This window comes from Podarcis vaucheri (genome assembly GCF_965113315.1).
Source record: "Podarcis vaucheri genome assembly, chromosome: 2".
NCBI lineage: Eukaryota > Metazoa > Chordata > Lepidosauria > Squamata > Lacertidae > Podarcis > Podarcis vaucheri.
The window spans coordinates 54,666,589-54,692,879 of record NC_138760.1 but is presented as its reverse complement, the minus strand read 5'-3'; the positions used below and the strand labels follow the sequence as shown (position 1 = coordinate 54,692,879).

General features: G+C 41.7%; 1 protein-coding gene across 7 annotated transcripts in view; it reads left to right on the top strand.

The window, feature by feature from the left end:
* Nucleotides 1-26,291, top strand: part of HTR4 (5-hydroxytryptamine receptor 4) — a 153,504-nt gene that overhangs the window by 43,304 nt on the left and 83,909 nt on the right. For 4 of the 7 annotated variants that reach the window (XM_082213068.1, XM_082213071.1, XM_082213069.1 and 1 more), the window contains exon 2: nt 21,696-21,755. In XM_082213068.1, coding sequence (XP_082069194.1) covers nt 21,745-21,755 — 11 coding nt within the window. In that variant the 5' untranslated portion in view covers nt 21,696-21,744. Of the gene's footprint in view, nt 1-21,695; nt 21,756-24,793; nt 24,956-26,291 lie in introns of all 7 variants that reach the window. The other 3 variants (XM_082213066.1, XM_082213067.1, XM_082213072.1) reach the window with 1 other exon arrangement.

Below are 26,291 nucleotides of genomic sequence, written 5' to 3'. Positions count from 1 at the left end.
TATGGGCTTGCTTCGCAAGACGACAGCCCATAGGGAAATCTCAGGGACAGCGGGGAAGCGCAGCGCGTCTTCCCCACTGTCCTCGGACCTCCTCCCGCCGCCAGCTTCGGAACGAAGCTCCAATGCCGGGGGGGAGAGGGGGAACGCCCCCTCCCGCCGCGCGGCATCGGAACGAAGCTCCGATGCCGGGGGGGAGAGGGGGAACGCCCCCTCCCGCCGCGCGGCATCGGAACGAAGCTCCGATGCCGGGGGGAGAGGGGGAACGCCCCCTCCTGCCGCGCGGCATCGGAACGAAGCTCCGATGCCGGGGGGGAGAGGGGGAACGCCCCCTCCCGCCGCGCGGCATCGGAACGAAGCTCCGATGCCGGGGGGGGAGAGGGGGAACGCCCCCTCCCGCCGCGCGGCATCGGAACGAAGCTCCGATGCCGGGGGGAGAGGGGGAACGCCCCCTCCCGCCGCGCGGCATCGGAACGAAGCTCCGATGCCGGGGGGGAGAGGGGGAACGCCCCCTCCCGCCGCGCGGCATCGGAACGAAGCTCCGATGCCGGGGGGGAGAGGGGGAACGCCTCCTCCCGCCGCGCGGCATCGGAACGAAGCTCCGATGCCGGGGGGGGAGGGGGAACGCCTCCTCCCGCCGTGCGGCATTGGAACGAAGCTCCGATGCCGGGGGGGGACACCTTCTCCCGCCGCCCGGCATCGGATGGCTTTCCTGAAGACTTGGGGTGGGAGGAGGGTTTTCCTTCCCACCGCCAACATTCAGAATGCTGTTCTGAATGTTGGCGGTGGGGAGGAAAAACCCTCCTCCCACGCAAGCCCCGGGAACAGAGGGAAAGCGCTGCGCCCCTTCCCCTCTGTTCCCGTACCTGTCCTGAAGGCTTGCGGTGCGGAGAAAAGCCCTTCTCCGCACCGCCAGCCTGGCAAGCGGTTTCCCTAGGAACGCATTAATTGATTTTCAATGCATTCCTATGGGAAACCGTGCTTCGCAAGACGAAAAACTCGCAAGAAGAAAAAACTTGCAGAACGAATTAATTTCGTCTTGCGAGGCACCACTGTATATATAAACCCCACTGCAGATGAGGTTAGTGATTTTTCACTCTACAGTGGTACCTTGGGTTACATACGCTTCAGGTTACAGACTCCGCTAACCCAGAAATAGTGCTTCAGGTTAAGAACTTTGCTTCAGGATGAGAACAGAAATCGTACTCCGGTGGCGCGGCAGCAGCAGGAGGCCCCATTAGCTAAAGTGGTGCTTCACGTTAAGAACAGTTTCAGGTTAAGAACGGACCTCTGGAACGAATTAAGTACTTAACCCAAGGTACCACTGTACTGTACTGTTTTTTCCCCCTTGCAATGTCAGCTCTTCATTTTTAGGCACCATTTTTAGTGAACCTTTCCCCTTTGCTCTTTGGACTCTTTCCTTGTTCTGTGTCACACAGTCCACATGTACACAAAGGCCAACCACCCTTTCCGCATTTTCACTCCCTTAATTTATGTCTGCCATTATTTTTCCAACTTGACCATTGCCTCTTCAAGCCTAGCCTGGACATGGGGCTAGGTCTGCAAGAAGAATACGAGAGTTCTGCTGGACAACTAGTGGTTACAATTCCAAAGCCCATTTGGCAGAAGGCATGACACGGATAGGGAAAGTAAATGAACTGTGTGAGTGGCCATGGGAAAAGGGGATGGGCTAGGAAATAGATGTGTATGACTTTGACGGTGCCTGAGTGGTTAAAGGGCTAGACTGCCTCCAGGATATCCACCTATACTGGGCCAGATATAAGAACAGTGCACATATTTTCTATGATTTATGACTCCCTAAGCATCTTTCAAGAGCCATTAGTATATATAAAACAAGTCTGTGCTGCTGTGTAGAAGAAACTAATTAACAATGTTCTTTTGCAGATGAGATTAAAATCTGTATTTCATGGGAAATAAGGGTTCTTTTCAGTACTCTGTTAAAACATTTCAAGTCAATATTTTATTTGAATTAACTATAAAACAATAAAACCATGAGCCCAATTGCTTTCCCTTTTGAGATATATCAGCAGCGTATGTGGAAGATTTTAGAGTAATTTCTAGAATTCTGATTGAAAATGTTGATCTATGCATGAGAAGCTTTTGTTTTGTGTCTGCCTTTGAGAGCATAGCAGTGCATCCATTGTTATTTCTGGACTCGTATTAGCCTTGAAGACTTTAATTTTTTTTTTTAAGATGTCTAGGATTTCATGTCCCCTTCCTTTGCTGACCTGTATCAGAAAACTAACATTAGTTCTGAAACTATTGAGACATTAAATGGTTACACAAATAATGTTAGGCAATTTATTTTTTAAAGGGCATAACAATTTAGTGGCAAAAACACAGGGAACTAACATTTACTGACAAACATATGCCAGACTTTTTTGTGTATGCTTTTTTAAAAAGTGAAAACGAAATGCTTTCACTCACTTTGTATATAAAAAAGTAACAATATGTTGTGACTTTCATTTTCTGACTGTTTCCTATCTTCTGATCTTCAGATAGTGTTGCATAATCTAGCTTCTTGGGGAAGGGCTGAGTTGCAATTGGCCAGCCTTAAGCATTGCTACTGAGAATCAACTAGCCAGCTCAGGCTCCATAAATCTCATAAGCAGCAGCATGGTTGAATAGCTCAGACAGGAAGTTTGGATTTTGGTGCAAAAGAGTAAAGTTCTAATCAAAGTTATGCAACATTTAGCTGAACTGTTTTTGTATAACTGTTGTCTAATGTGACTATTTCCTGCCAACCTAGCAGGTTGAAAGCACGTCAAAGTGCAAGTAGATAAATAGGTACCGCTCCAGCGGAAAGGTAAACGGTGTTTCCGTGCGCTGCTCTGGTTCACCAGAAGCGGCTTAGTCATGTTGGCCACATGACCCAGAAGCTGTACGCCGGCTCCCTTGGCCAATAAAGTGAGACGAGTGCCGCAACCCCAGAGTCAGTCACGACTAGACCTAATGGTCAGGGGTCCCTTTACCTTTTAATGTGACCTTCCAGATGTTGTGCAGCTTTCTGGGGAGGGCAGGGGACTCTAGCAGGAATGGGGAGGGTGCAGAATCCTATTGTATCAATGGAACTCCATTCACTAAACTGTAATTATTAGCTTTGGAATCTAAGCCTTTATCTAAGGTACTTTAATGTGTGATTTCCCTCCCCTGAACTACAAGTACATTGGCTTTTTAGATCTTTCCACTTACCATAAGTGAAATGCTGACTCTTTGTTCCTTTCTGCTGAAATGTTTCAAATTCGGCTTGCTTGTGAATTCCCACTCCTTCCAATTATTGCACTACATATTTGCAGCATTGCCCCTTTTTTATAAGGAACTGAAGGAATTGGCATCAACTGAGAAATGAAAGATGTAACACAATGCAAGCCCACAGGACTTGGAAAAGAGGTGAGGAAATGAAGCAGTAGTACTGAGGTACATATGGCATGAGACGTTACCATTACCTTAACTTTCAGCATATGAACAGGTTTTTGTGTTGAAGTTTTCAGTTCCTGAAATCTCGTTCATACAATCATAAACTATGATTTTAAAGTCATAAAAAACACACAGATCTCTTCTCTCTTAAGGTCTGATAAAACCTGAAGTTTTCCAGGCCTAATGGTACCCTTTCTAATTTTACTAAGGATTAAACACATGCTATCCAGTTTGCTATAAATTATGTTTTCTTTTAGTCTGCTTTAATATGCTAGTCTTCCTGATCATATTTATTTGCTCTTTCAAAAAGTAATCCTTGTTTCTGTGTACTCTGTTCATGCTGTATTATGATTAAATGAAAATCAATGTGTCTTAAAAAAAATTTTCAAATGGTGGTGATTCACATTCTTTGACGTACATAAATCCTAGCACAACTAACTGCTCAAGATGCCATGTGTCTGTATGCATTTGGTTCCCAGTGATATAAAGAAAAAAAGTTGGAATGATGTGGGAATTGGCTTGATCTGGAATTGAAGTAATAACTCTGAAAACAGGCTATGGGATTGTTGTTGTTTAGTCATTTAGTTGTATCCGACTCTTCGTGACCCCATGGACCAGAGCACGCCAGGCACTCCTGTCTTCCACTGCCTCCCACAGTTTGCTCAAACTCATGCTGGTAGCTTCGAGAACACTGTCCAACCACCTCATCCTCTGTTGTCCCCTTCTCCTTGTGCCCTCAATCTTTCCCAACACCAGGGTCTTTTCCAGGGAGTCTTCTCTTCTCATGAGGTTCTTGTCCCACATAGAGATTTCTCAGGAGACAGATGAGGTGATCAGGCACTCCCATTTCTTTAAGAACTTGCCATAGTTCGCTGTGGTTGACACAGTCAAAGGCTTTTGCATAGTCAATGAAGCAGAAGCAGATGTTTTTCTGGAACTCTCTAGCTTTCTCCATAATCCAGTGCATGTTTGCAATTTGGTCTCTGGTTCCTCTGCCCCTTCAAAATCCCGCTTGCACTTCTGGGAGTTCTCAGTCCACATACTGCTTAAGCCTGCCTTGTATAATTTTAAGCATGCCCTTGCTAGCATGTGAAATGAGTGCAATATGTGGTAGTTGGAGCATTCTTTGCACTGTCCTTCTTTGGGATTGGGATGTAGACTGATCTTCTCCAATCCTCTGGCCACTTCTGAGTTTTCCAAACTTGCTGGCATATTGAGTGTAGCACCTTAACAGCATCATCTTTTAAATTTTAAATGGTTCAGCTGGAATATCACTTTCATTGGCTTTGTTATTAGCAGTGCTTTCTAAGGCCCATTTGACTTCACTCTCCAGGATGTCTGGCTCAAGGTCAGCAACCACACTACCTGGGGTGTACGAGACACCCATATCTTTCTGGTATAATTCCTCTGTGTATTCTTGCCACCTCTTCTGCTTCTATTAGGTCCTTACCACTTTTGTCCCTTATTATGGTAATCTTTGTACAAAATGTTCCTTTCATATCTCCAATTTTCTTGAACAGATCTCTGGTTTTTCCCATTCTGTTGTTTTCCTCTATTTCTTTGCATTTCTCATTTAAGAAGGTCCTCTTGTCTCTCCTTGCTATTTTTTGGAAATTTGCATTCCATTTCCTCTGTCTTTCACTATCTCCCTTGCATTTGGCTTGCCTTCTCTCCCCCGCTATTTGCAAGGCCTCATTGGACAGCCACTTTGCTTTCTTGCATTTCCTTTTCATTGGGATGGTTTTCGTTGCTGCCTCCTGTATAATGTTGCGAGCCTCCATCCATAGTTCTTTAGGCACTCTGTCCAGCAAATCGAAATCCTTAAACCCGTTCCTCACTTCCACTGTGTATTCATAAGGGATTTGATTTAGACTGTGTCTTTTACTGGCCCAGTGTTTTTTCCTACTTTCTTCAGTTTAAGCTGGAATTTTGCTATAAGAAGCTGATGATCTGAGCCACAGTCAGCTCCAGGTCTTGTTTTTTCTGACTGTATAGAGCTTCTCCATCTTTGGCTGTGGGATAGGATTCTGTATTTTGAGCAGCTTTATTTAAAGAGCAAGAGAGAGTCGTGACCAAGTAAAATGTACCTACTTTACAAGTGATAAAGCTGTGTCTGAAAGATTAGGGCCTTTCCATTAGTTAAATCCTGGCCATCATTTGTTTGTAATGCTCCTCTCACATTAATCATGGTCCCAGTAGCGCTGCTACAATGCATTGCCTCCACATAATGGACAGAGTATGATTTTTTTTCTGTGGGTAGCTGTACTATTATTTTCCCTTTCAAAAAATTATAGTAGAAGTGTCAAAGTGTAAATAATGCTCAGCCTTCAAATGAAGAGGGGGGAAAAAAACCTTCTACAATAAATTCATAAAATAGCATGTGAAATTGCTGTGTGAAGAAGTAACTTTGCTGGGTTTTACCAGTTTCAAGGGCTTGAATGGAAGAGTACAGGAGCACTTTGCCTCTGATGAAAAAGAAGAGCTGTACCTCTACTGATGTTGAATGCTTCCCAAATTAAAATTAAATCTCCTAGCCCACACAAAACTAGCATTTTAGGCATACATGGTCAATACTATCAAATTTGAGAAGGGTGGCTGCAAGGTTTTCCTGAAAGAACCAACCTTTACAGTTTTGGGGTTTTTAAGAAGCTAATTCCTACCTGCACCTCTCTGCATGATGAAATCAGCAGTTGGGTCTATATTGCAGAGTCAAAGAGTTCCTGTTAAATATACAAGGTCTCCTGGTTAATTGTTGTTGTTGTTAATTTCTATGGGCGGTACCCAACTCACATTGTTCTTACCAGTACAAGGATTTGCCTACACAACAGAACTTTCCCCCTCTCTTCTCCCCAGCTCTACTCTGGAGCTTTGAAGGAAACCCCAGAACAGATTGGAGAGGGGGGAGCAGGGAAGTGCCATTGTGCAAGCATAAATCCTCTTGCTAATGTACACCATTCTATGTGTGGAACCAGTGTGGTGTAGTGGTTAAGAGGGGTGGACTCGTAATCTGGTGAACCAGGTTCGCGTCTCCGCTCCTGCACATGCAGCTGCTGGGTGACCTTGAGCTAGTCACACTTCTCTGAAGTCTCTCAGCCCCACTCACCTCAGAGTGTTTGTTGTGGGGGAGGAAGGGAAAGGAGATTGTTAGTCGCTTTAAGACTCCTTAGGGTAGTGATAAAGTGGGATATCAAATCCAAACTTCTTCTCCTCCTCCTCCTCCTCCTCCTCCTCCTCCTCCTCCTCCTCCTCCTCCTATTTGGGGCATGCAGCATTCCATCTCTAAGGTATGGGTGAAATAAGCACAACTTGACCTGAGCAGGCCAATAACATCTCTGCCTCCCCTACCCCAGTAATATCTGCGTTTGATTATTTGTGAGAAAGGTAACTAAAATGACTTCTTCTTTTTTTAAGTAAGATACTTGTTTGGTCAACACATGTCAAATGATCAAGGTAAAAAATCCTGGAAGCCGGAAACCAAGGTATAGGTTTTCAGTAATTTGATTCAGGGCTTCTGCTGTCAGCATCTATCTTAGCAGGAACAGAAAACAGACCTTGATAAGCTTTGTGTGGGCGGGGAGAAAATAGGATGCTCCGTATAGCAATGTGTCACTCAATCAGTGGCTCCTTTGAGAAATGTGCAGAACCATTTGCTGGACTATGACTCTCTTCTTGAGTGGGAGAGATTCCTCTCACATACAGATCTGTATTTCATCTCGGGACTATTTAATTGCTCATCGTCTAACATTGTGTATGCCATCAAATGCCAACAGTGTCCTTCAGCTCTCTATATTGGACAAACGGGCCAAACCTTACGCCAAAAAATAAACGGACATAAATCTGACATCAAGAATCACAAAACAGAGAAACCAGTAGGAGAACACTTCAATCTCCTAGGACATTCTATACAAGATCTCAAAGTAGCTGTTTTACTACAAAGGAATTTCAGAAATAGACTGGAAAGAGAAGCTGCTGAATTGCAACTCATTACCAAACTTAAAACCATGGAGAGACCTGGTCTGAACAGAGACATTGGATTCTTATCTCATTATACATGACTAAGCCATTTCTCACCTTCTCACCCCTTGCCTTTTCCTGTAAGAGCTATTACAGTCGTTAAGAGTCGTCAACAGGCTCATCTCAGCTATCTGCCAATCTCCCATTCCCACCACCCTTCTGAGTAATACCCCTCCCCACCTTCTCACTAAGCATTAAGTTGCTTTATCTTTTGCATGCTCTGAAAGCAGAGGTGCTTCTGTATTTAGTTAACCGGATTGACATATTCCTTTCCCCCCAGATGGTTCAGTCATTAAGGAAACAAGGATTTGAGGAGGAATATTTTGTCACCATCATTTCCTTGGTGGAAAGGCTATAAAGGAAAGCTTAAACAGTACAAGCAAAGTACAATTTGAGGGTGCTGTGAAATATTCAATAGGTGGAACTTGTTTACTATGGAGGTTGCTGTGTATTATCTGATTTACTTGACACTTGTGGCTCTGTTTTGCCTCCCATTTCAGCCCCAATATATTCCTAATGATAAAATATTTGTTTTCCTTCATAAGGAGCTATTTTTTAAAGATTGAATCACAGCAAAGAACAACGATCTGCCAATAGACATGAGAATGAATTTCTTTCGATTTACTTGTAAACCTTTTTTATATTCAACATACAGATTTATTTATTTTTAGGGGGGACTGATAAAAAAGAGCCCCTCGTGAAGTATGTATAAAACAGTAGGCATCTCAGTCAGAATCTGGAGCTGATGTGATGACACTGAAGTCCTACTTTATCACTTAAATATGTTGAGGCTGCAAGAAACTTTGGCAGAACCACACAAAACAGCAACTTTGTATTTTGTTCCAAAGAGGGCTCTCTGAGGAACCATCAGCTGCTCTATTCATAGCATGCAGGGACAGAATGCAAAGCCACAGAAATAACTCTCTGTGGGATTCCCGGGGTCACAGAATTCAGTGCTATGCATCATGTTCCCTCCCCTCCCCAATACCGCTCATGTTTAAAAGAGCAATATTAAGCAGAACTTTTTAAATAATCATTATTTAAGATTAATTCAACTCTATATATGTATGAGAGAAACATTGAATAATAGAAGTGTAGAGTTGGATTGGGACCATAAGAGTCATCTAGTCTAACCCCCTGCAGTGCAGGAACCTTTTGTCCAATGTGGGGGTCAAACACCACCATGTAAAATGAACTACAATATATGACCCAATTTTAGAAAGACTATTAGGTTAGAGTAGTCCTTTACCTAAGTTTAGTTTAAAGACAAAGAACCTTAAGAATGGAAGGTCCCTGAGCTGGCATGCAGCTCACCTAATCGGTCTTACCCACTCTATTACTTTTCTGTTTAAATTACGGTAACTATTTTAAAATATGCATTTTCTCTTTCTTTTCTGTGAATTGCAAGTCCTTCCAGTTGCAGCAGTGATGGGATCCATAAGAAAGTACTGTACTTAAAAACCTCTTTGCTGACCACATTCAAGAGATTCAAACTGGGATCCTAATCAATGCAGTTGATTAGATAATCAATCTCTATGTGGGACAAGAAGCTACAGTTAGAACTGGATATGGAACAACTGATTGGTTCAAAATTGGGAAAGGAGTGCGGCAAGGCTGTATATTGTCTCCCTGCTTATTTAACTTATATGCAGAATTTATCATGCGAAAGGCTGGGCTGGATGAATCCCAAGCCGGAATTAAAATCGCCGGAAGAAATATCAACAACCTCAGATATGCAGATGACACAACCTTGATGGCAGAAAGTGAAGAGGAATTAAAGAACCTTTTAATGAGGGTGAAAGAGGAGAGCGCAAAATATGGTCTGAAGCTCAACATCAAAAAAATGAAGATCATGGCCACTGGGCCCATCACCTCCTGGCAAATAGAAGGGGAAGAAATGGAGGCAGTGAGAGATTTTGCTTTCTTGGGCTCCATGATCACTGCAGATGGTGACAGCAATCACAAAATTAAAAGATGCCTGCTCCTTGGGAGAAAGGCGATGGCAAACCTAGACAACATCTTAAAAAGCAGAGACATCACCTTGCCAACAAAGGTCCGTATAGTAAAAGCTATGGCTTTCCCAGTAGTGATGTATGGAAGTGAGAGCTGGACCATAAAGAAGGCTGATCGCCAAAGAATTGATGCTTTTGAATTATGGTGCTGGAGGAGACTCTTGAGACTCCCATGGACTGCAAGAAGATCAAACACATCCATTCTTAAGGAAATCAGCCCTGAGTGCTCACTGGAAGGACAGATCGTGAAGCTGAGGCTCCAATACTTTGGCCACCTCATGAGAAGAGAAGATTCCCTGGAAAAGACCCTGATGTTGGGAAAGATTGAGGGCACAAGGAGAAGGGGACGACAGAGGACGAGATGGTTGGATGGTGTTCTCGAAGCCACAAACATGAGTCTGACTAAACTGCGGGAGGCAGTGGAAGACAGGAGTGCCTGGCGTGCTCTGGTCCATGGGGTCACGAAGAGTTGGACACGCCTAAACGATTAAACAACAATCAATGCAGTTCATACCTGTTAAGATATTGACCCATTTTCACTCTTGCAAACAATAGTGTTGAAATAATATTTTGTTTTTAAAATCTGGTGAATTTTGGTGAATTTGTAGATTCAATGTCATCTCAGGAGAGATTGGCCTGGTTTTCTGGAGCTATCAATGAATTGTTGGCTATTTTTATTAAGGCAAAACGAATTAGAAGAATGTGTGCATCAAGAACATCAGTTTATGGGTCAAATAAATCGCCCAAGGAACAGTATGCTTTAATTGAGATTCCTGCATTGCAGGGAGCTGGACTAGATGAACTCTTGGGATCCCTTTTAACTCTACGATTTGATGCTTCTATGATAATACACTTATGTGAGACTGATAGAAACACTGTTCATCTAAATCTTGAAAGATCCCTTAATTTATTGAGGCAGAAACATTTTACGTTAGCCCATTTTTAAAACTTTTAAGTTAGAAAAGGAAAGGAAATGGATCCCTTTTTCAAAAGTAAAGGTAAAGGGACCCCTGACCGTTAGGTCCAGTCGCGGATGACTCTGGGGTTGTGGCGTCCATCTCGCTTTACTGGCCAAGGGAGCCGGCATACAGCTTGTGGGTCATGTGGCCAGCATGACTAAGCCACGTCTGGCGAACCAGAGCAGCACACGGAAACGCCATTTACCTCCCCGCTGGAGTGGTACCTATTTATCTACTTGCAATTTAATGTGCTTTCAAACTGCTAGGTTGGCAGGAGCAGGGACCGAGCAACGGGAGCTCACCCCATTGCAGGGATTCGAATCGCCGATCTTCTGATCGGCAAGCCCTAGGCTCTGTGGTCCCTTTTCAAAAGTAGTAGTCAGTGAAATCATCAGGTGGGAAATGCCCATTAGTTCATGCTCTTTCAGAAAAATCCATATGGAGATTATACACCTGGCACATTTAGTAAATGAATTTGATTATCATTTGAATATTTGGTAGCATAGTATAATGTCTCTTATCCCCCTGACTAAACAAAATGTTTCCTGCTGACACATTTTCAGCAGACCATGATAATTTTATTAATTTCTGATGGAACTCTAATTATCACCAGTCTCTGGTACTGAATATTGTGCTTCAAATTATGGTAGTTAATAGGTTGGATCTGTTTGTCTTGTTTAATCATACTGAGGAAAATTGCCAACTATTAGATTGCTCATTCCAAAACCTTTTCTTTTGCTATTATGCCTCTCCAGCACTGGGAATTGACAACTGTATTTAAAGTCAAAGAAAGATGGTTTTAAAAGTATCACATGCTTTTGCCTATTTTGGCAATCTTGCCATATCTGAAGGTAGACCAGTTGAAAGCAGTGGACACGGTTTCAATCTATTGATTTCATTGGAGCTGTTCAGAGTATGGCTAATATTGGATATCACCAAATACCTTACAGAGTGTTGATGGTGGAAAAGTAGTCTATATTCCTCTCTTACTGGCATGTGAATTGTATCTGTATAAATATAGAGAGGAATATATTTCAATTTTATTTATTTTTTAAAGTAAGTTTTCCCTGTCAGATAAGAATCACTTGGAAGCACTAATTACAACTGAGGAAGTGGTATTTGTAATTAGAAAGTATAGCAATCTTTCTCTGAAACTGTTGGCTTAACACCAGAGTAATCTATAAAACATTTATTGACAACTTAGTAAAGCATTAACCAACATTAGTAATGAATCGTCATGATTAGGGAAAGTGGATTTATTACAGACCCATATCTTAAATCAGAACTAAAATATTGACTCAGTAACTGTAGCCAGATTGAATGATTCATTTATATCAACATAAATGAATTCAAATCAAGTGGGATTTATTCCGAAAAGAAAGTATTTCCCCACTGCCACATGCTTATCTATGCAGATCTGTAAAAAGAAAAAGTCAACAAATCCTCTTTACCGTTTTCAACATCAATAATCATATGGCAGTCAGTATTTGTGATGCTTCTACAACAGTAATCTTTAATCTTTGCAGTCCAGGAACCACTCACCCCCCCACCCACCTGCTATACAGTGCCCCCCTTTGTTCCACTTTCTCTCTTCCCCTTCCTCCATCACCTTGAGCAATAAGAAAAATCTTGCTGGAGCCAGTAGTGTAGCATCGGTTGCTGGTGCTCAGGGCGAGTGTGAACCCAGCCCTTGCCACCAACGCCGCTGGAGTGATGACCCCACCAGAGTAAAGCAGGGCTGTGCTGAGCCATCTGGGCATGCAGTGGGGACCCTGGCTGGCTGGCGCAGTCCTTGGTGGGTAGAGAGGAGCACTGGGCTGGGGGCTCCTGGTTCACGCCCCCTCAAAAATTGTGTACCTGGGGCCACAGCCACCCTGGCACCCAACACACTATGCCCTTGGCTGGAGTAAACCAAAAGCCCATCTAGTTCAGCACCCAGCAATAGTGTGCCCTCTCTCTGTTGCTCCTCAACAATTTGTGTACAGTGGCACACAGCCTCTGAATATGAAATGGTGCTTGCAGTCAAGTATGCCCCACCGTAGGTTCGAATGTGACCAGTGCTTTTATATATATTTATAAAAAGTTGCTGGTACTCACCATGAAGTTGGTATAGTGTCACATGTTTAACTTTTTTGGGGGGGGAGGTGCCAGTGCTGCGTACCCTTGAGTACCCCCAGAAAAAACCCCACTTTGTGAAGACCAATGTTCTAGAATAGTAAAGAGGGAAAATGCCTTTGTGTTAAACTACTGCTATATAAAACAAATGTAATGAATCTTATATCAATACTAATAGCCTCATTTCATGCTTTGAAAACTACTTATACCCTCCCACATTTCCAAACCTGAAGTCTTACATTTCGGACCTTCTGTTTTCCAGGATGCAATAGATTTTGGGAGCGTCTAAATTTAGGGAAGTTATTATTAGTTTTGCTGCATTTTTTTCTTTCTTTTCCCAACACACTGAAGCCTGTGCCCTTGACACTGAGAAAGCTTTCATGTTAAGTTGGAAATATTGATAGTTTTGGGAGATTCCCCTATGGTTACGAAACCATAACAAATGTGTTTTTCTTGGAGAGGAGGTGGGTGACATTTGGAGCTGCTTCTGTAAATTTGTCTTTCAAGTTCCTTTTCTTTAGAACATATAGTCATACCAAAGATCAGGTATTGCATTTTCTTGTATGGGCGGCTTCTCCCAACAGCACACTTAACTTTCTAAAGTAGACTGGGACATGGCCAGTGCTGGATTTACGTATAAGCTAAACAAGCTATAGCTTAGGGCCATACTCTCTTGGGGGCCACAAAAAATTTAAAGGGAAAAAACAACTGGATGTACATTTCCACAATATAAGATAATAAAATAAAATAAAATAAAACCTACATACAGAACAGTGTTTTGTGTTGTGTAGGCTCTTGTGATGTAAGTAATGGGCCCCACCTGCTAGCCTGCTCCCTAAAATATCACTGGTTTACTCATTTCTATATATAGGGTGCCTACATTCTGCATGGACTGGTTGCATGGCAACATGTCCAAATGGCTTTAGATACCTATTAGGTCCATAAATTACCATATAGCATATATTTAACACAAAAAACAGCAACAATTTGTTGTTGACAAAGAACAGCTGGACATATAAAGGGCCCCATTACCTTCAGTAGCTTAGGGCCTCATCAAACCTAAATCCAGCCCTGGACATGGCCCCAAGTAACATTCTGAAGTTGAGGCCTTCCACTCATAGAGGGTGTTGGAGCAGATGGAAATGTAAAATTGAAAATGCTTTAATTGAATTTGGAACAAACAGGTGCAATTAGCCATAATCTTCTGTGCATTGCTTCCTCTCTGAAGTATACATTCACTGGCAACAGTGCTAAATGTTAATGTTTGCATTAGGCTCATGTGTTCTTAATGCCAAGGTTTATCATAAGAAAGCCAGCACAAACACATTTTTGGCTTGAATAGTTTGATCCCCACACACAACCTGTTCAGTAAAAAATAAAATAAAATCATGCAACTTTTAGGTGTGTGTATTCAGCTTAAATTCTCTGAAGTTCCATCTTAAATTAGCAGGTGCTTTATTCTCTGTCCTTTAGGGTAATATGTATGTGGTATGCTGATTGCCATGCTAGTTTTAGTTGAGATCTGTGTTTCTCAAGATGGAAGCCCTAACTTTTGGATGAAATGAAACATTATTGGCTAGTATGATGTATAGCTGTAAGGCGCTAATACTTATTACAGTACTTGACCTTTTATATAGTTCTTAGTAGCTAGGTACTGAAGGAGGGTTGGGATTAAACTAATAATCTTTATGGCTGATATGGATTTTGAGTAACTATGGTGTTCCTACTCCTTTCATTAGCGTATGCACCTGAGATTTTTGCACCTGGCTTTGGTAGTTTCCACCAGTATGTATTTTGGAAAAAGGTCTCAATTATCCCTCTTGGCACTGTACACCTGCCATTGCTTCATTAGCTGCAAAAAGGAAACAGCTCAAAGAAGATCTTATAGTTATACAGTGGTACCTCAAGTTACAGACGCTTCAGGTTACAGACTCCACTAACTCAAAAATAGTACCTCAGGTTAAGAACTTTGCTTTAGGATGAGAACATAAATTGCGCGGCGGCAGAGGGAGGCCGCATTAGCTAAAGTGGTACCTCAGGTTAAGAACAGTTTCAGGTTAAGAACGGACCTTCAGAACGAATTAAGTTCTTAACCCGAGGTACCACTGTATTGGCAATCAGATCATTTAGTTGCCTGTTGCTCTTGTTATGTACTGAAGTTCTCACCCTGGGCCAGCAGGGGGATACTGTAGATAGTTATGCAAATGAAAGATCGAAAGTGACGTTCAGTGATTGGATAGTTTGTATGCAAATGAAGGATCGAAAGTGACGTTCAGTGATTGGATAGTTTTAGAAAATGGCAACAGTTACATTGTTCTGGAGCTCTATATAAGCAGGCTGACTGAGCTCCTCAGTTAGTTCTGTTCCAGCTTACAAATAAAGAGCTGCTTTGGAAGAATCGCTGTGTCGTCTGATATGTTCGCCCACAACTTAACAGCTCTTCCAACCAATTAATTGTGTTTGCATAACAGCCTCAGCAGCCATTGGAATCTGTGCAGGAGTTTGGACTAGATGACCCTTGTGGTCCCTTCCAACTCTGTGATTCTAAGACTTTGCATTTGAATGGAAATCTCTCTTGATGGATGTTCACCTTGTGACACAAGGGGGCAGTAGCTATATTTTACTACACTTAACAGCATCATATTTTACTTCAATGGGACATGAACATGCCTAGCTCTTTGCTGAATTTACTGTTTTGTGTCTTTATCTTGTATTTTTATGCTGTGAACCACCCTGAGATACATGAATGAAAGGTGGTATATAGATTTAATAAAAATTTTATAAATAAAATAGTGCAGCTACTCAAGTTCTCAAGTAATGAAATAGGGACATTGGTGTAGAATTTGTCTAATTCCAATGTTGGCAACACTGGCAATACTTTACTGGTGCTTCTTGTTGGAATTTCAGTGTTTGTTTTCATGCATACTGGAACACTTACTTAAAAAACAAATCTCTTACCTAATCTCCAACTACTATGCTGGGGTGCAATCTCAAAATACCCAATAATGATTGTATTTGTATACATAAATAGATGGAAGAACTTATGTAACTATTAGTTACAGTTTTCTGGAAAATATACTGGTACTTTAAAATATGACAGCAAGAGTGATGATTCTTTCTATAGCTGTTTATTGAATAATTCTTGACAACACAGTGAATTCTAAAATTCAGGAGAAATACCTATTATGTTTACTTATTAGGCATGAAAAAGAATTCAAATTGCCAGGGGGTGCCAAGTAGATATGCATGTGTATTATGCAAATAATAAGAGAAACAGGTTCTAATGAATTCATTGTGCACTTGGAAATGTTGCCCATTTCTTGAGTCTACATAGGCAGAATTATTACCAAGCGAGTAGTATTATCTCGAGTACATCATAAAACAGCAGAAATAATTGTTACCATAAATAAGCAGTGTAATGTTTTTATTCCTATAGCAATACCACTGTCGCTTACATAGTTCTTCCAGACTTTGCTAGGGTATTCATGTCAGTTTAAACTGTTGGCACAGCCAGAGTTTTCAGAGCCCTGCCATGAGAAAACCCACTATCCAGAATTTGGGGAAGGAGACAAACAACTGTTTAGTTCCTTCACTAGCAGCTGGTGTGAAAGGGAGCCATTGTGTAAAACTAAATTTGGGACCCAAAAAGTTGGAGTGTCTCCCCATTACCATCCTGTGTGTATCCTAAGATCACCAGAGGATGTTGTTCTCTACTGGAAGAGCTATTGTGTTGTGATGAGAGATGCTGCTTCCAAGTGGCACTGGTGCTCCTCATGCATCCAAGTTTTTTGCATTGTCCATACAACATTATTAGCATCAAAATGCAAGCTAATATTCCCCCCATCACCATTTAATATGGGTTTACCATTTCCAGGAGAAATCCAACATGTAACATGTACCTGCTTCCGGTGACGTGCTTGAAGTATCTGAATGACCAGTTTTCAGTACTTACTGGACACCTTACTGGACGTATAAAGAGTCTTCTCTACAGTGATGCCCCATCTATGGACTGCCCTCCCCTTAGAAAAATGCATGGCAGCAACACTTCTGGCATTCTGGTACCAATGACCATTTATTCACCCAAACATGTTTAAGGGTGTAGAGTTGAATAGTGATGTCCTGTTTCACAATTACAGAGGTGGCTTTAGGTGCTCCTGTTGTTTTTACTGAGTTTATATTTTACTGTGATGCTATGGTGGTGTTTAAGGTAGTCGCACCCCAGCCTGGGATCTTTGGGATGAAGGATTGGTTGTAAGCAGTCTAAACAAATATTTAAGTTCTCACTGAAGGAAGGAAATAAACTGGCACAAAACCATATCACTTTAAAAGCCAAGAGCTGATATTTTCCCTTCTGGGCTTTCTTCCTAAATCCTGTGTGTTAAATGCAAATTAGGTGTTTTACTCCTGGCTAGCTATCTCTGTTTCTCGCAGATTATTAGGGAAATGAATCACTAACTTGGAGGAAGAAGATCCAAGAATTAAGGTGATACGAAAGTCTTTTTAAACTGCAAATATGTTTGTGGGGGGACAGGAGGTTGCGTAAGGGAAATAGTTGGCTCAGTCTTCTGCAGACTCCCTTAATATACTGATAAACTGCAACAGTAAAAGATTAATGTTTAAAGTGCCACCTCTCACTGTGCTAGTGAATTGGAGGGGGTGGGGAGGGAGCTAATGGATCTGTTATTTTCAGCTGGGCTACTGGGATGAGGTAAATTGTGGAAGAGGGAGGATACATGGAATAATGTGTGTGTGTGTGTGTGTGTGTGTGTGTGTGATACACAGTGGAGAGCAATGATTATTATACGGAAAAATCAATTATTAACCCATGGCCATTCTTGAATTCTAAATATGCAGGAAAGTACAGTAGTTTTGTCATGGGGAAAAGGCACTCTATACATGCATAGAAATAGTTTGGAAGGGAACTTGTCTATCATGACAATGCAGAGAATTCTGAAAACTTATCTTTTATGCTAGGGGTTGGGTGGGAATAATGGCCAGGATTCCATGAATGAGTCGCAGTAGTGGAAGCTCTGTACAAGGACTTCTGCTTCCAAAGGGAAATACAGACACATTGAACCCCTGGAATCTCTCACCTTTCAGAGTTTGAGGTGGTGTGCAATATCAGTAACACACACACACACACACACACACACACACTGCTTTTTCTGGGGGGATGCAGGGGTACGCATACCCCTAAACATTTTGTGAACCTAAGTTTGGCCTCATTGAGGGGCAGTATTTCAATATAAGTAGAAACATGAGAGTACCCCTAAACATTGTTTTTAAGAAAAAAGGCGCTCTCTCTCTGTCTCTCTCTCTCTGTGTATTATAATTAATTGATTTGCTTTGTAGTCTGAGGCTTGCATCACCTGCTTTTATCACCTCCAACCATCTGCTTGCATGTACTTGTAGTTTTTATTTTATGCTTGTGACACATTTTAAAGTCCAGATTGTGTTAGTCCTACTATTTCTGTCAGGTCACACTTACTTCTAGCCAGTGCTTTTTTTCCTAAAAAAAATGTTTAGGGGTACTCTCATTTTGACCCAAGACAACCACCATTTTATAGTTCAAATCGGGAAAAATAAACACAGTAAATGGACAAAAGTACAAAGATTCACAAAATGTTAAGGGGTATGCATACCCCTGCGTACCCCCAGAAAAAAGCACTGCTTCTAGCTCCACCCACTTATGCCTAGGAGTGACCCTGTTTCATCAAGGAAACCTGCAAAAGTATCTCAAAGCCGAAATTACTTAGTAATTACTTAGGAAAGTAGCTCAGTGTTTAAGTATGCTTTGCATGCCGAAGGTGTGAAGAACTACTCACTGGAGGAGGAAGAGGAGTTGGGGAGAGCGCACCGCCCATGGCAGTGCAATCCCGGCAGAGTGCCATCATGGCTGCCCCCCGCCCATGCTGGGTGCCAGGCCCCCAGGACGCGTGCCATACCTGCCCCCGCCTGCTCTCGGCCCCCCGGTGCCGGAACATGAAGCTCCACCACTGGAGCCACTGTGAGTCAGCCTAGCCCTAGACAACACTGAGCTAGAGGTCCAGTGCTGTGACTTGGTAAAGGTCATTTTCCTAGGTGGTGGGAGTGTCTCATTCAGACAAATGGTTTTGTATCAAGCTGATACACTGCCCACCTGAAGTGCATGCACAAAAAGGAGCATTATTCACAAATTTGGGGGAAAGTCTGGTGGGGGGTGCGCAGGCTCATGACATGAATGTGTTCAAATACCTAAGATTAATTCCCAAAGCAAATCTGAGCGCAGTAGAACAGGAAACCAACACAGAGTCATTCTTCCTCCTAACAAGACACCACAGGCCCTCTTCATTATTATTTTTCTATTTAATTTTATCTTGTGCAAATGAGATTGCCGAGACCAATGTGCTCAGACAACACCATTAAGCAGTAATGGGATTTGTGTAACTAAGTGTTGTTGTTTTCTGGCACCACAAACATGAATAAAAGTTAATGGGCTGAATTCCACCTAAGAGACAAATTGAAAATCTTAGATTCTGAACTACTATTTTCCATTTCAGCCAGGTGGTAGTGATTGTTCTCAGAACCTAGTTTTGCTCTTACCAAGCGATGCGAATCATGTTATTTTCCTGCATAGTTGACTAAATGTCCTTGATAACACAGCAGTTACTCTCCTGAAGGTATTCATAGAGCAGCCTCCAGAAATTCTTTACTGTTTGGTGTTTTTGGAACATGTATTAAGGTGCCTATGGTCTTAAGTATACTTCTGTGCCACAGTGCATGATCTCTGCAGCATACAAGACACGTGGAACCTCTCGTTCTGCCTTTACACAGGCACATACGTAGCAACTGTCCATTGTGAGAGTTGGGCTGCTTCAAGAGCTGGGCTTGAAGGAACAAGGAGTGAAGGGGCGTAGCCAACTACAGGGGGGCAGTGGAACAGCACAAACTAGAAGGGTAACTGTGATGGAGGCCTTTTGTATTAACACAGTAAAGCATTTGTTGTTGGCTTACAACAGTTCCTAGCTTTGCTCCGTAATACAGGGAATAATATATTTTTCTCCATAGCTCTGCAATGTGGCAATGCTCTGTTGGGTTTGTCCACCCCTTATTCCCAGTTCCCCAGTTGGTTGAAAGAATGATATTCAAAACCTCCGCCACCACAAAGATACTGGAAAGAAATTGGGCAATTTGCCAAATAACAATACAAGGATGAATGCAGTATTATAGCCCACATTTTTATGGCAACAACTAACGCTGGAGTTTTTCTCTTTGAGAGAAATCTGTGACAAAAAGGCCCACACCCTGGGAAAGATTTATCACAGACGGTTGGAACCAATCTTTTATAGATAATGGCATGGCATTTTTAGTTAAAGACCACATGCCATTCACTGGACCTGGTCTCTCAAAAACGGACAGGAGGGAGCTATGCTGGGGTCAGTGTGCACTGAGAGACTATTGCACTCGTTTAATTACTTCATTTTAAATCATTAGTACTCCTGCAATACTGCCGGATTGTTGCCCTGTTACTATGACTATCCAAAGAGCAAATATTTCTGTTTGTTTTTAATAAACTGTTGCTGAATTAAATAAATATGATTATTGGTGTGATCCAACATATGAGTAAATCTAATAAAAGCAGGTGTTTGTGGGGAAATGAGCATGGGAAACAGAAATCAATTAGCCTCATTTGCCTTTACACAGAAGGAAATCAGACTGATGCATAAACTAAAAGCTCATGATTTTATGCAGCTTCTGGGCATGATTAGTTGAAAAGGAAGTAGAATAATACTGCCGCTGATTAGGTCTTTCCATATCGCTTTCATATGAGACTCCTGCTGTTATTTCTATCTGTTTTGTAGACTGGGTCCTAACCTGTAAATTCATTGAGGATAGAACTATGCGAAATTTGTAATCCTGTATTTACCAGTTGCTGGGTTGGGTCAACGAAAATTGTCAACTTTAAGTGGCAGAATGTTAAATTGTTTGAAAGTTAACAATGAACATTGAACTATATGGTGGCAAAAATGTTGACTAATTTTATCTTAAGGAATAGGTATTAACGAAGCAGTGTCTCATACTATGTATACTTATCCTCTCATCAGATTGTCTATGTGCCACATACCGTATTTTTTGTGTATAACACGCTCCCATGTATAAGACGATCCCCTTATGAGGGGGATTGCCCAGAGTTGTTGAGCTTTTTTTGGGGGGGGGATTGGCTGGCACCAATCGCCCATCCCTCCTCTGCACTATCCATGTAGACAACCCCCAATTTTCAACATTTTTTAATGATAAAAAACCCCTCGTCTTATACACGAAAAAAATGGTAGCTTTGCATGAGGAAAATGATAGATGTATCCCTTAGTTCTGATGTTAGAATTATGGCTGCTATTCCCAGCACTCTAGACTACATGCATGAGCTTCCTGCAGTACATTTCGCCAAAGAAGATGAAGCTCACTGCACACACATATTTATTTGCCATTTATTTTATAAAATGTCTGGATTGGTGCTCATCACATTGTGACCCCCAAAGCAGTTTTCAGCATGATAAAACCAGCACAACAATCAAAACAGAATGCAATCAAAATCCACAGGCAGCGTAACACAAATGATCCTCACTTCCAAATTCAACTTAGCCAGATCTTCCAAAAGTGTGGGAGAACAAATGAGAATGAAGCTCATCAAAGATGAAGCCATCTCTGTGTGTGGCTACATTTTGCAGTTGGGGTGCAATTAGTGAGAAGGCCCTGTCCCTCATCCTGATACCGTGAGCAGGACTTGCTGGTGGCACACGAATAAGAGCCCTCTCTGCCACTCAAAGGGCCTGGGTTGGCTGATATGGTGAAAGGTACTCCTTTATATGGCTTGGAGAGAAAACTGCAAGGAATAGCTTAAATTCTGAATTTTCAATTTGTATGAGTGGTTTTTAAATGAACCAGTACCTGAGAATACTGGGTGATTAAGCCTAAAGTAGCTGAGAGATGAGAAGTGGGCCATCTGTGCTCTGTGTGATGGAAGGAATTGTATCATTTTCAAGCATTTGCTAAAAACTGCTCCCCACCCCCTTTTCAAGCAGATTGTCTCTACAGGAATTTTAGACAAAAACACATTGAATGAATTATATGAAATGCCAAGTGCCTTAATAATCATTGTCCCTTTTAACTGTTTTCAATTCAGGACCACTTATGGATGCTGAACTCCCAGTTTTCCATGCCTGTTGCCTGTGATGGATGTGAGGTAGGAAATGTTTATGTAGTAACTTTTATGCTTTTTGAGCCCTAGGAGGCCAATACTAATTTATGTTTGCGAAGTGTGTGTGGTTTCTCCCCAATACCTCTGTTTGTCTGTAATATGAACTAAGGGGACATTCATAAAGGTAAAGGTAAAGGTACCCCTGCCCGAACGGGCCAGTCTTGACAGACTGTGGGGTTTGTGCGCCCATCTCACATTTATTGGCCGGGGGCCAGCGCTGTCCGGGGACACTTCCGGGTCACGTGGCCAGCGTGACAACGCTGCTCTGGCAAGCCAGAGCCGCACACGGAACGCCGTTTACCTTCCCGCTGGTAAGCGGTACCTATTTATCTACTTGCACCCGGGGGTGCTTTCGAACTGCTAGGTGGGCAGGCGCTGGGACCGAGCAGCGGGAGCGCACCCCGCCGCGGGGATTCGAACCGCCGACCTTTCGATCGGCAAGCCCTAGGCATTGAGGCTTTAGCCCACAGCGCCACCCGCGTCCTTTTAAGGGGACATTCATAGCAAAGCACAAAGAGGGAGCTGCTTTCCAGACATCCCCACAGTGTTATGAGAGAGGGCAAGATAAGAAGCCCTAAGTATGACCATTGCGGAGGAGCCAAGCAATTGAGTCCCTCCCTGCAAATGTGGAAGGTTGATGCCCTGCAAAAGGCAGAGGCAGTGGACAGCCTTGTAAATAAGCCCACAGTGATTCCTTGCCTTGCTCTCCTGGCTTCCCAACAATGCAGGTTGCTGCTGCTTATGACAGCAGTAGCATTGGATTGGCTTCACCACCCCACCTTGCAGTCATCTCCCTGTTCCTCTCCCTCTCAGTAAGCAGCAGCAGCCATCTATGGAAATGGGAAGCCAGGAGAGCGACAGGGCTTCACCCATGCTATTCTACTGGTTGCGTCTGCTAAGGTAGTGGGTAGGTGGTGGGAACTGCATCTGAGTCTTTTAATATGGTCCCGACAAAAATGTGAGATGGCAGCATGCTCAAGTCACCTCATGTACAGTAATATGTTGTATAATATGATGTTCCATATGCTGATAGTAAACTCATTATTGTATTATGGATCAACACTCCTCGTGCACGGAGAAAATGTATTGGTAAACTTGGGAAACAAGATATTTAGATTCCCCTCCTGGGGAAGGTCAATGAAGATTGAGCATGCTCAATAGGCACTGAATGCTGATTGGCTCTTGGTGGGGAGGGGAAGTAGAAAATGGTGGAGTAATGGAATGGAGTTCCTTAGACAAGGCCATAGCTGCTTCTCTGGAACCCTGAATAGAGGTACTCCACACAGCAACATTATTGCGTGTGTGCGCGTGCGTGCGTAAGTGTACACCCCCCCACCCCTGTATTGGTAATGGGTTCTCTTGAATTATTTGTCAATTATAATGCTCTAAAACTGAATGAGTCTTAATTGCTTTAACTGCTTACTTAACAACCATAAGGACACACTCTTGAAATGCATTGGTTACACTGTGGCAGCAGAACAGGTGTTTGTGGAAAACAAATCAGGACTGATACTTAGGTTTTGTATTAATGGCATCTACGCAGGTTTGATGCTAAAATAAAATATACAGAAAAGTTGAGCTGAAAAGCAGAGAGAGCAGGCTAGTTTTGATTTAGTTTTGATTTATATACCATTATGAACTTTTGTAAAAACTATATAAAGATAGCTAGGAACTGGAGCAAAATATATTGATGCTAACTGGCTGAAAACATCCAGCCCTTCAGCTTTTAGCATTTCTCTTAAGAACTGCCCTCAATAGTTGCAAAAGCAACCCAGACCAGCAAAAATGCCTTATCTATTTGGCCTGGCTAAGGGTTCAGTTAGTGCCTCCAGAGGTTGGGGGCGGGTATGGGTGTCGTAGAACCTTAAGCCTGTGGACAGCCCATGGTCCTTTTTAGCCCCAAACTCTCTAGATAAAGGAGACTGAAACTCCTTTAAATGAAATAAAATGGTTCAAGTAAGAACATGTGTTTCGTCATGAGCTCTGAATCACACTATTATTTATATGTAAAAACAGATATCTACTTGAAAAGTGAGAAGCAAGCCAGTTTTAGATCTAACTTTTAAAAAATGGATATCATAATGATATCACAAATGATTTTGGATACCGAATATGTAAAACATGGGTTACTAATCAGAGCTATGCCAGGACTACAATTAATTATAAACTGCAATGTTTCCAGTCTAGACACTGTACTGGAAACACTACAAGTCTGGGTAATATTGGCAATTTTCTCTGTGTCTAGGAGACAAGTTGAGGCCCTGTTAGTACAGATGGGTGTGTAAGCAGGGATGAGCAAATCTGTCCATTTGGATTTCTCTTGCTCATTTTTTTCAGTCTTACATTCAGTTCTCCACAATTTTACAAGTTTGTGATTTATCTATTTTTTTTAAAAAAAAACACCCTCAAGAAAATTCATGAGCTTTTAGTGCAGATTTCCCCCTATATGCACATTCTTCTTTGCAATTTTGCCTAATGTATACATTTTTCCAAAACATTTTTCCTAACACAGTGCATTTTGGATGTTATTTTCAATAATATATGCATTTCAATGCACATTTTTCCTGGATATAATGCATTTTTGTACACATGATTTGCCTGGAAAACTGCAGTGCCAAATTCAAAGAAAGGTGAATTCTGAAGAATGAATGTGTGTTCTGGTTTACATATTGTTTTAGAAAGTGTGGAAACTGTAAATCCAAACTGAATTGAATTTCTTTTCTGATACCTATGTGGAAGTCATCATATATTTTTTAATCTAGAAAAATAAGTTTCAGCTTCACAAAGGTTTCATTTAATGACTCACACAAGGGAAACTTGAATATGCAGGTTTGCATAAGATAAGACAAGCAGAGATTTCATAGTTTAATCACAGGAAAGTTTTTTCTCCATCTGTGTCATACAACAGATTTTAATGAACTGGGTGAACCCAGTCCTGCTTCCTCTTATATTCCTCAGTTCTTTCCAGTAAATGTGGTAGTTCCAATGAACAAATGAATAGCATTGGTATTCTGTTTATTTAGACTGAAATGCATCAGATTAGATTTGCTTTAAGGAAACAACTGTTTGAAGATCTTCCTGATATGGTGCTGTTTTTCTGCAATTACTCTGAGAGACAATTATTCATTAAGAAAAGACATGACTGCTGAATCTTTCTAAATAATGAGTACAAATTTTACCAACAGGTAAGTGCTCTTAAATCTTAAAAGAAATTCAGATCTTATAAAAAAGGGAGAAAATAATAACCTGTTACCTCTCTATAGTGCAGTTCTTAGTCCAAGGTGTTTGCTACACATAGGGCAAAAGCCAGCATTACTCTAACAGATAATAGAAGTTCCCATCTTTTCTCCCTCCCCATGAGTTCACAAAATCTGATCTGGAGGATATCCTGCCCTCAATAGCAGATTTTTTTTTGGGGGGGGGGTGCGTGCTGCAAGAAGAGGAGAGTAAGGGGAAGCCCCATTTGCACAAGTGGAAGACCACTGTAGAAACAGGATACTACAATTAGGCACTCCCCATAGTGATTTGATGTCTGTATGAAGTAAAATATAGGCCACTAAAATTCTACTCCCACTGTTTTGTTAGCTTCAACATCATCTTGGCAACAGGGTTTATTTCTTCTCTGTCCTTTGCAAATGTGTTCAAAAATCTGTTTTGAACATATAAGTAATTTGTAACTGAAAAAGTAATATGTCCAGCTGTACATAATTAATTTAGAGTTTGCTGTGCCAGGAATATTAGACAATCCTGTTAGATTACTGTGAGATCTCTGCAGGAGTAGTTTGTTTATTGGACTGGCACAGGTAGACAGCTCCCTTTTCATATCTTGTTCCTTTTCTATTCTATAGAACAGGAGGGAAAAGCAGTCTCCAGTTTTCATGACTATGGGGGTCGTGAAGAATATTTCTATTAACATGATTTCCCTCTCCTTATCTATCTTACTGGATTTCTGGAAATTAAAAAATAATAACTGCAGTTAATATATGTAAATACTCTTTTGTGTCAGGCTAGATCTATTTAGTCTGCTAACAAGATTAATTTTTTGTTACATTTTTTGGTAGCATTGCTGTATTAGTGATTACAAAAGTATGGTATACTTGGTTAATTGAAACAAGCCACGATCAAACTGTGGCTTATCTTGACTTATTTCAATAAACCATATTTTAAACCACCCAGAGTTCTCAGTTCAGATGAAACAACAAACTGTGATTGGTTTAAAACAGAATGCAGATACTCCAATGGCCTGTCTTGGGCTTGATGATAAATTATAATTTAGTATTACATGGACCAGCTTTGGGTTTATATTCTGGATGCTTACTATGTGCCTCTTACCTTATTATAAACATTCACCAGTTACTCAGTTGTCAAAATGATGGTAAGACAGAAATATAATGTTCCCAATGTTTGAGTGGTGTTAAACTTGCATAGATGTGGTCTGTATACATTTGCCTTTCTCTAACTTAAAACAAGATACTTGTAAAATCTATAGGGCAGATTAAAGCATTTGTGAAAACAGCTTTT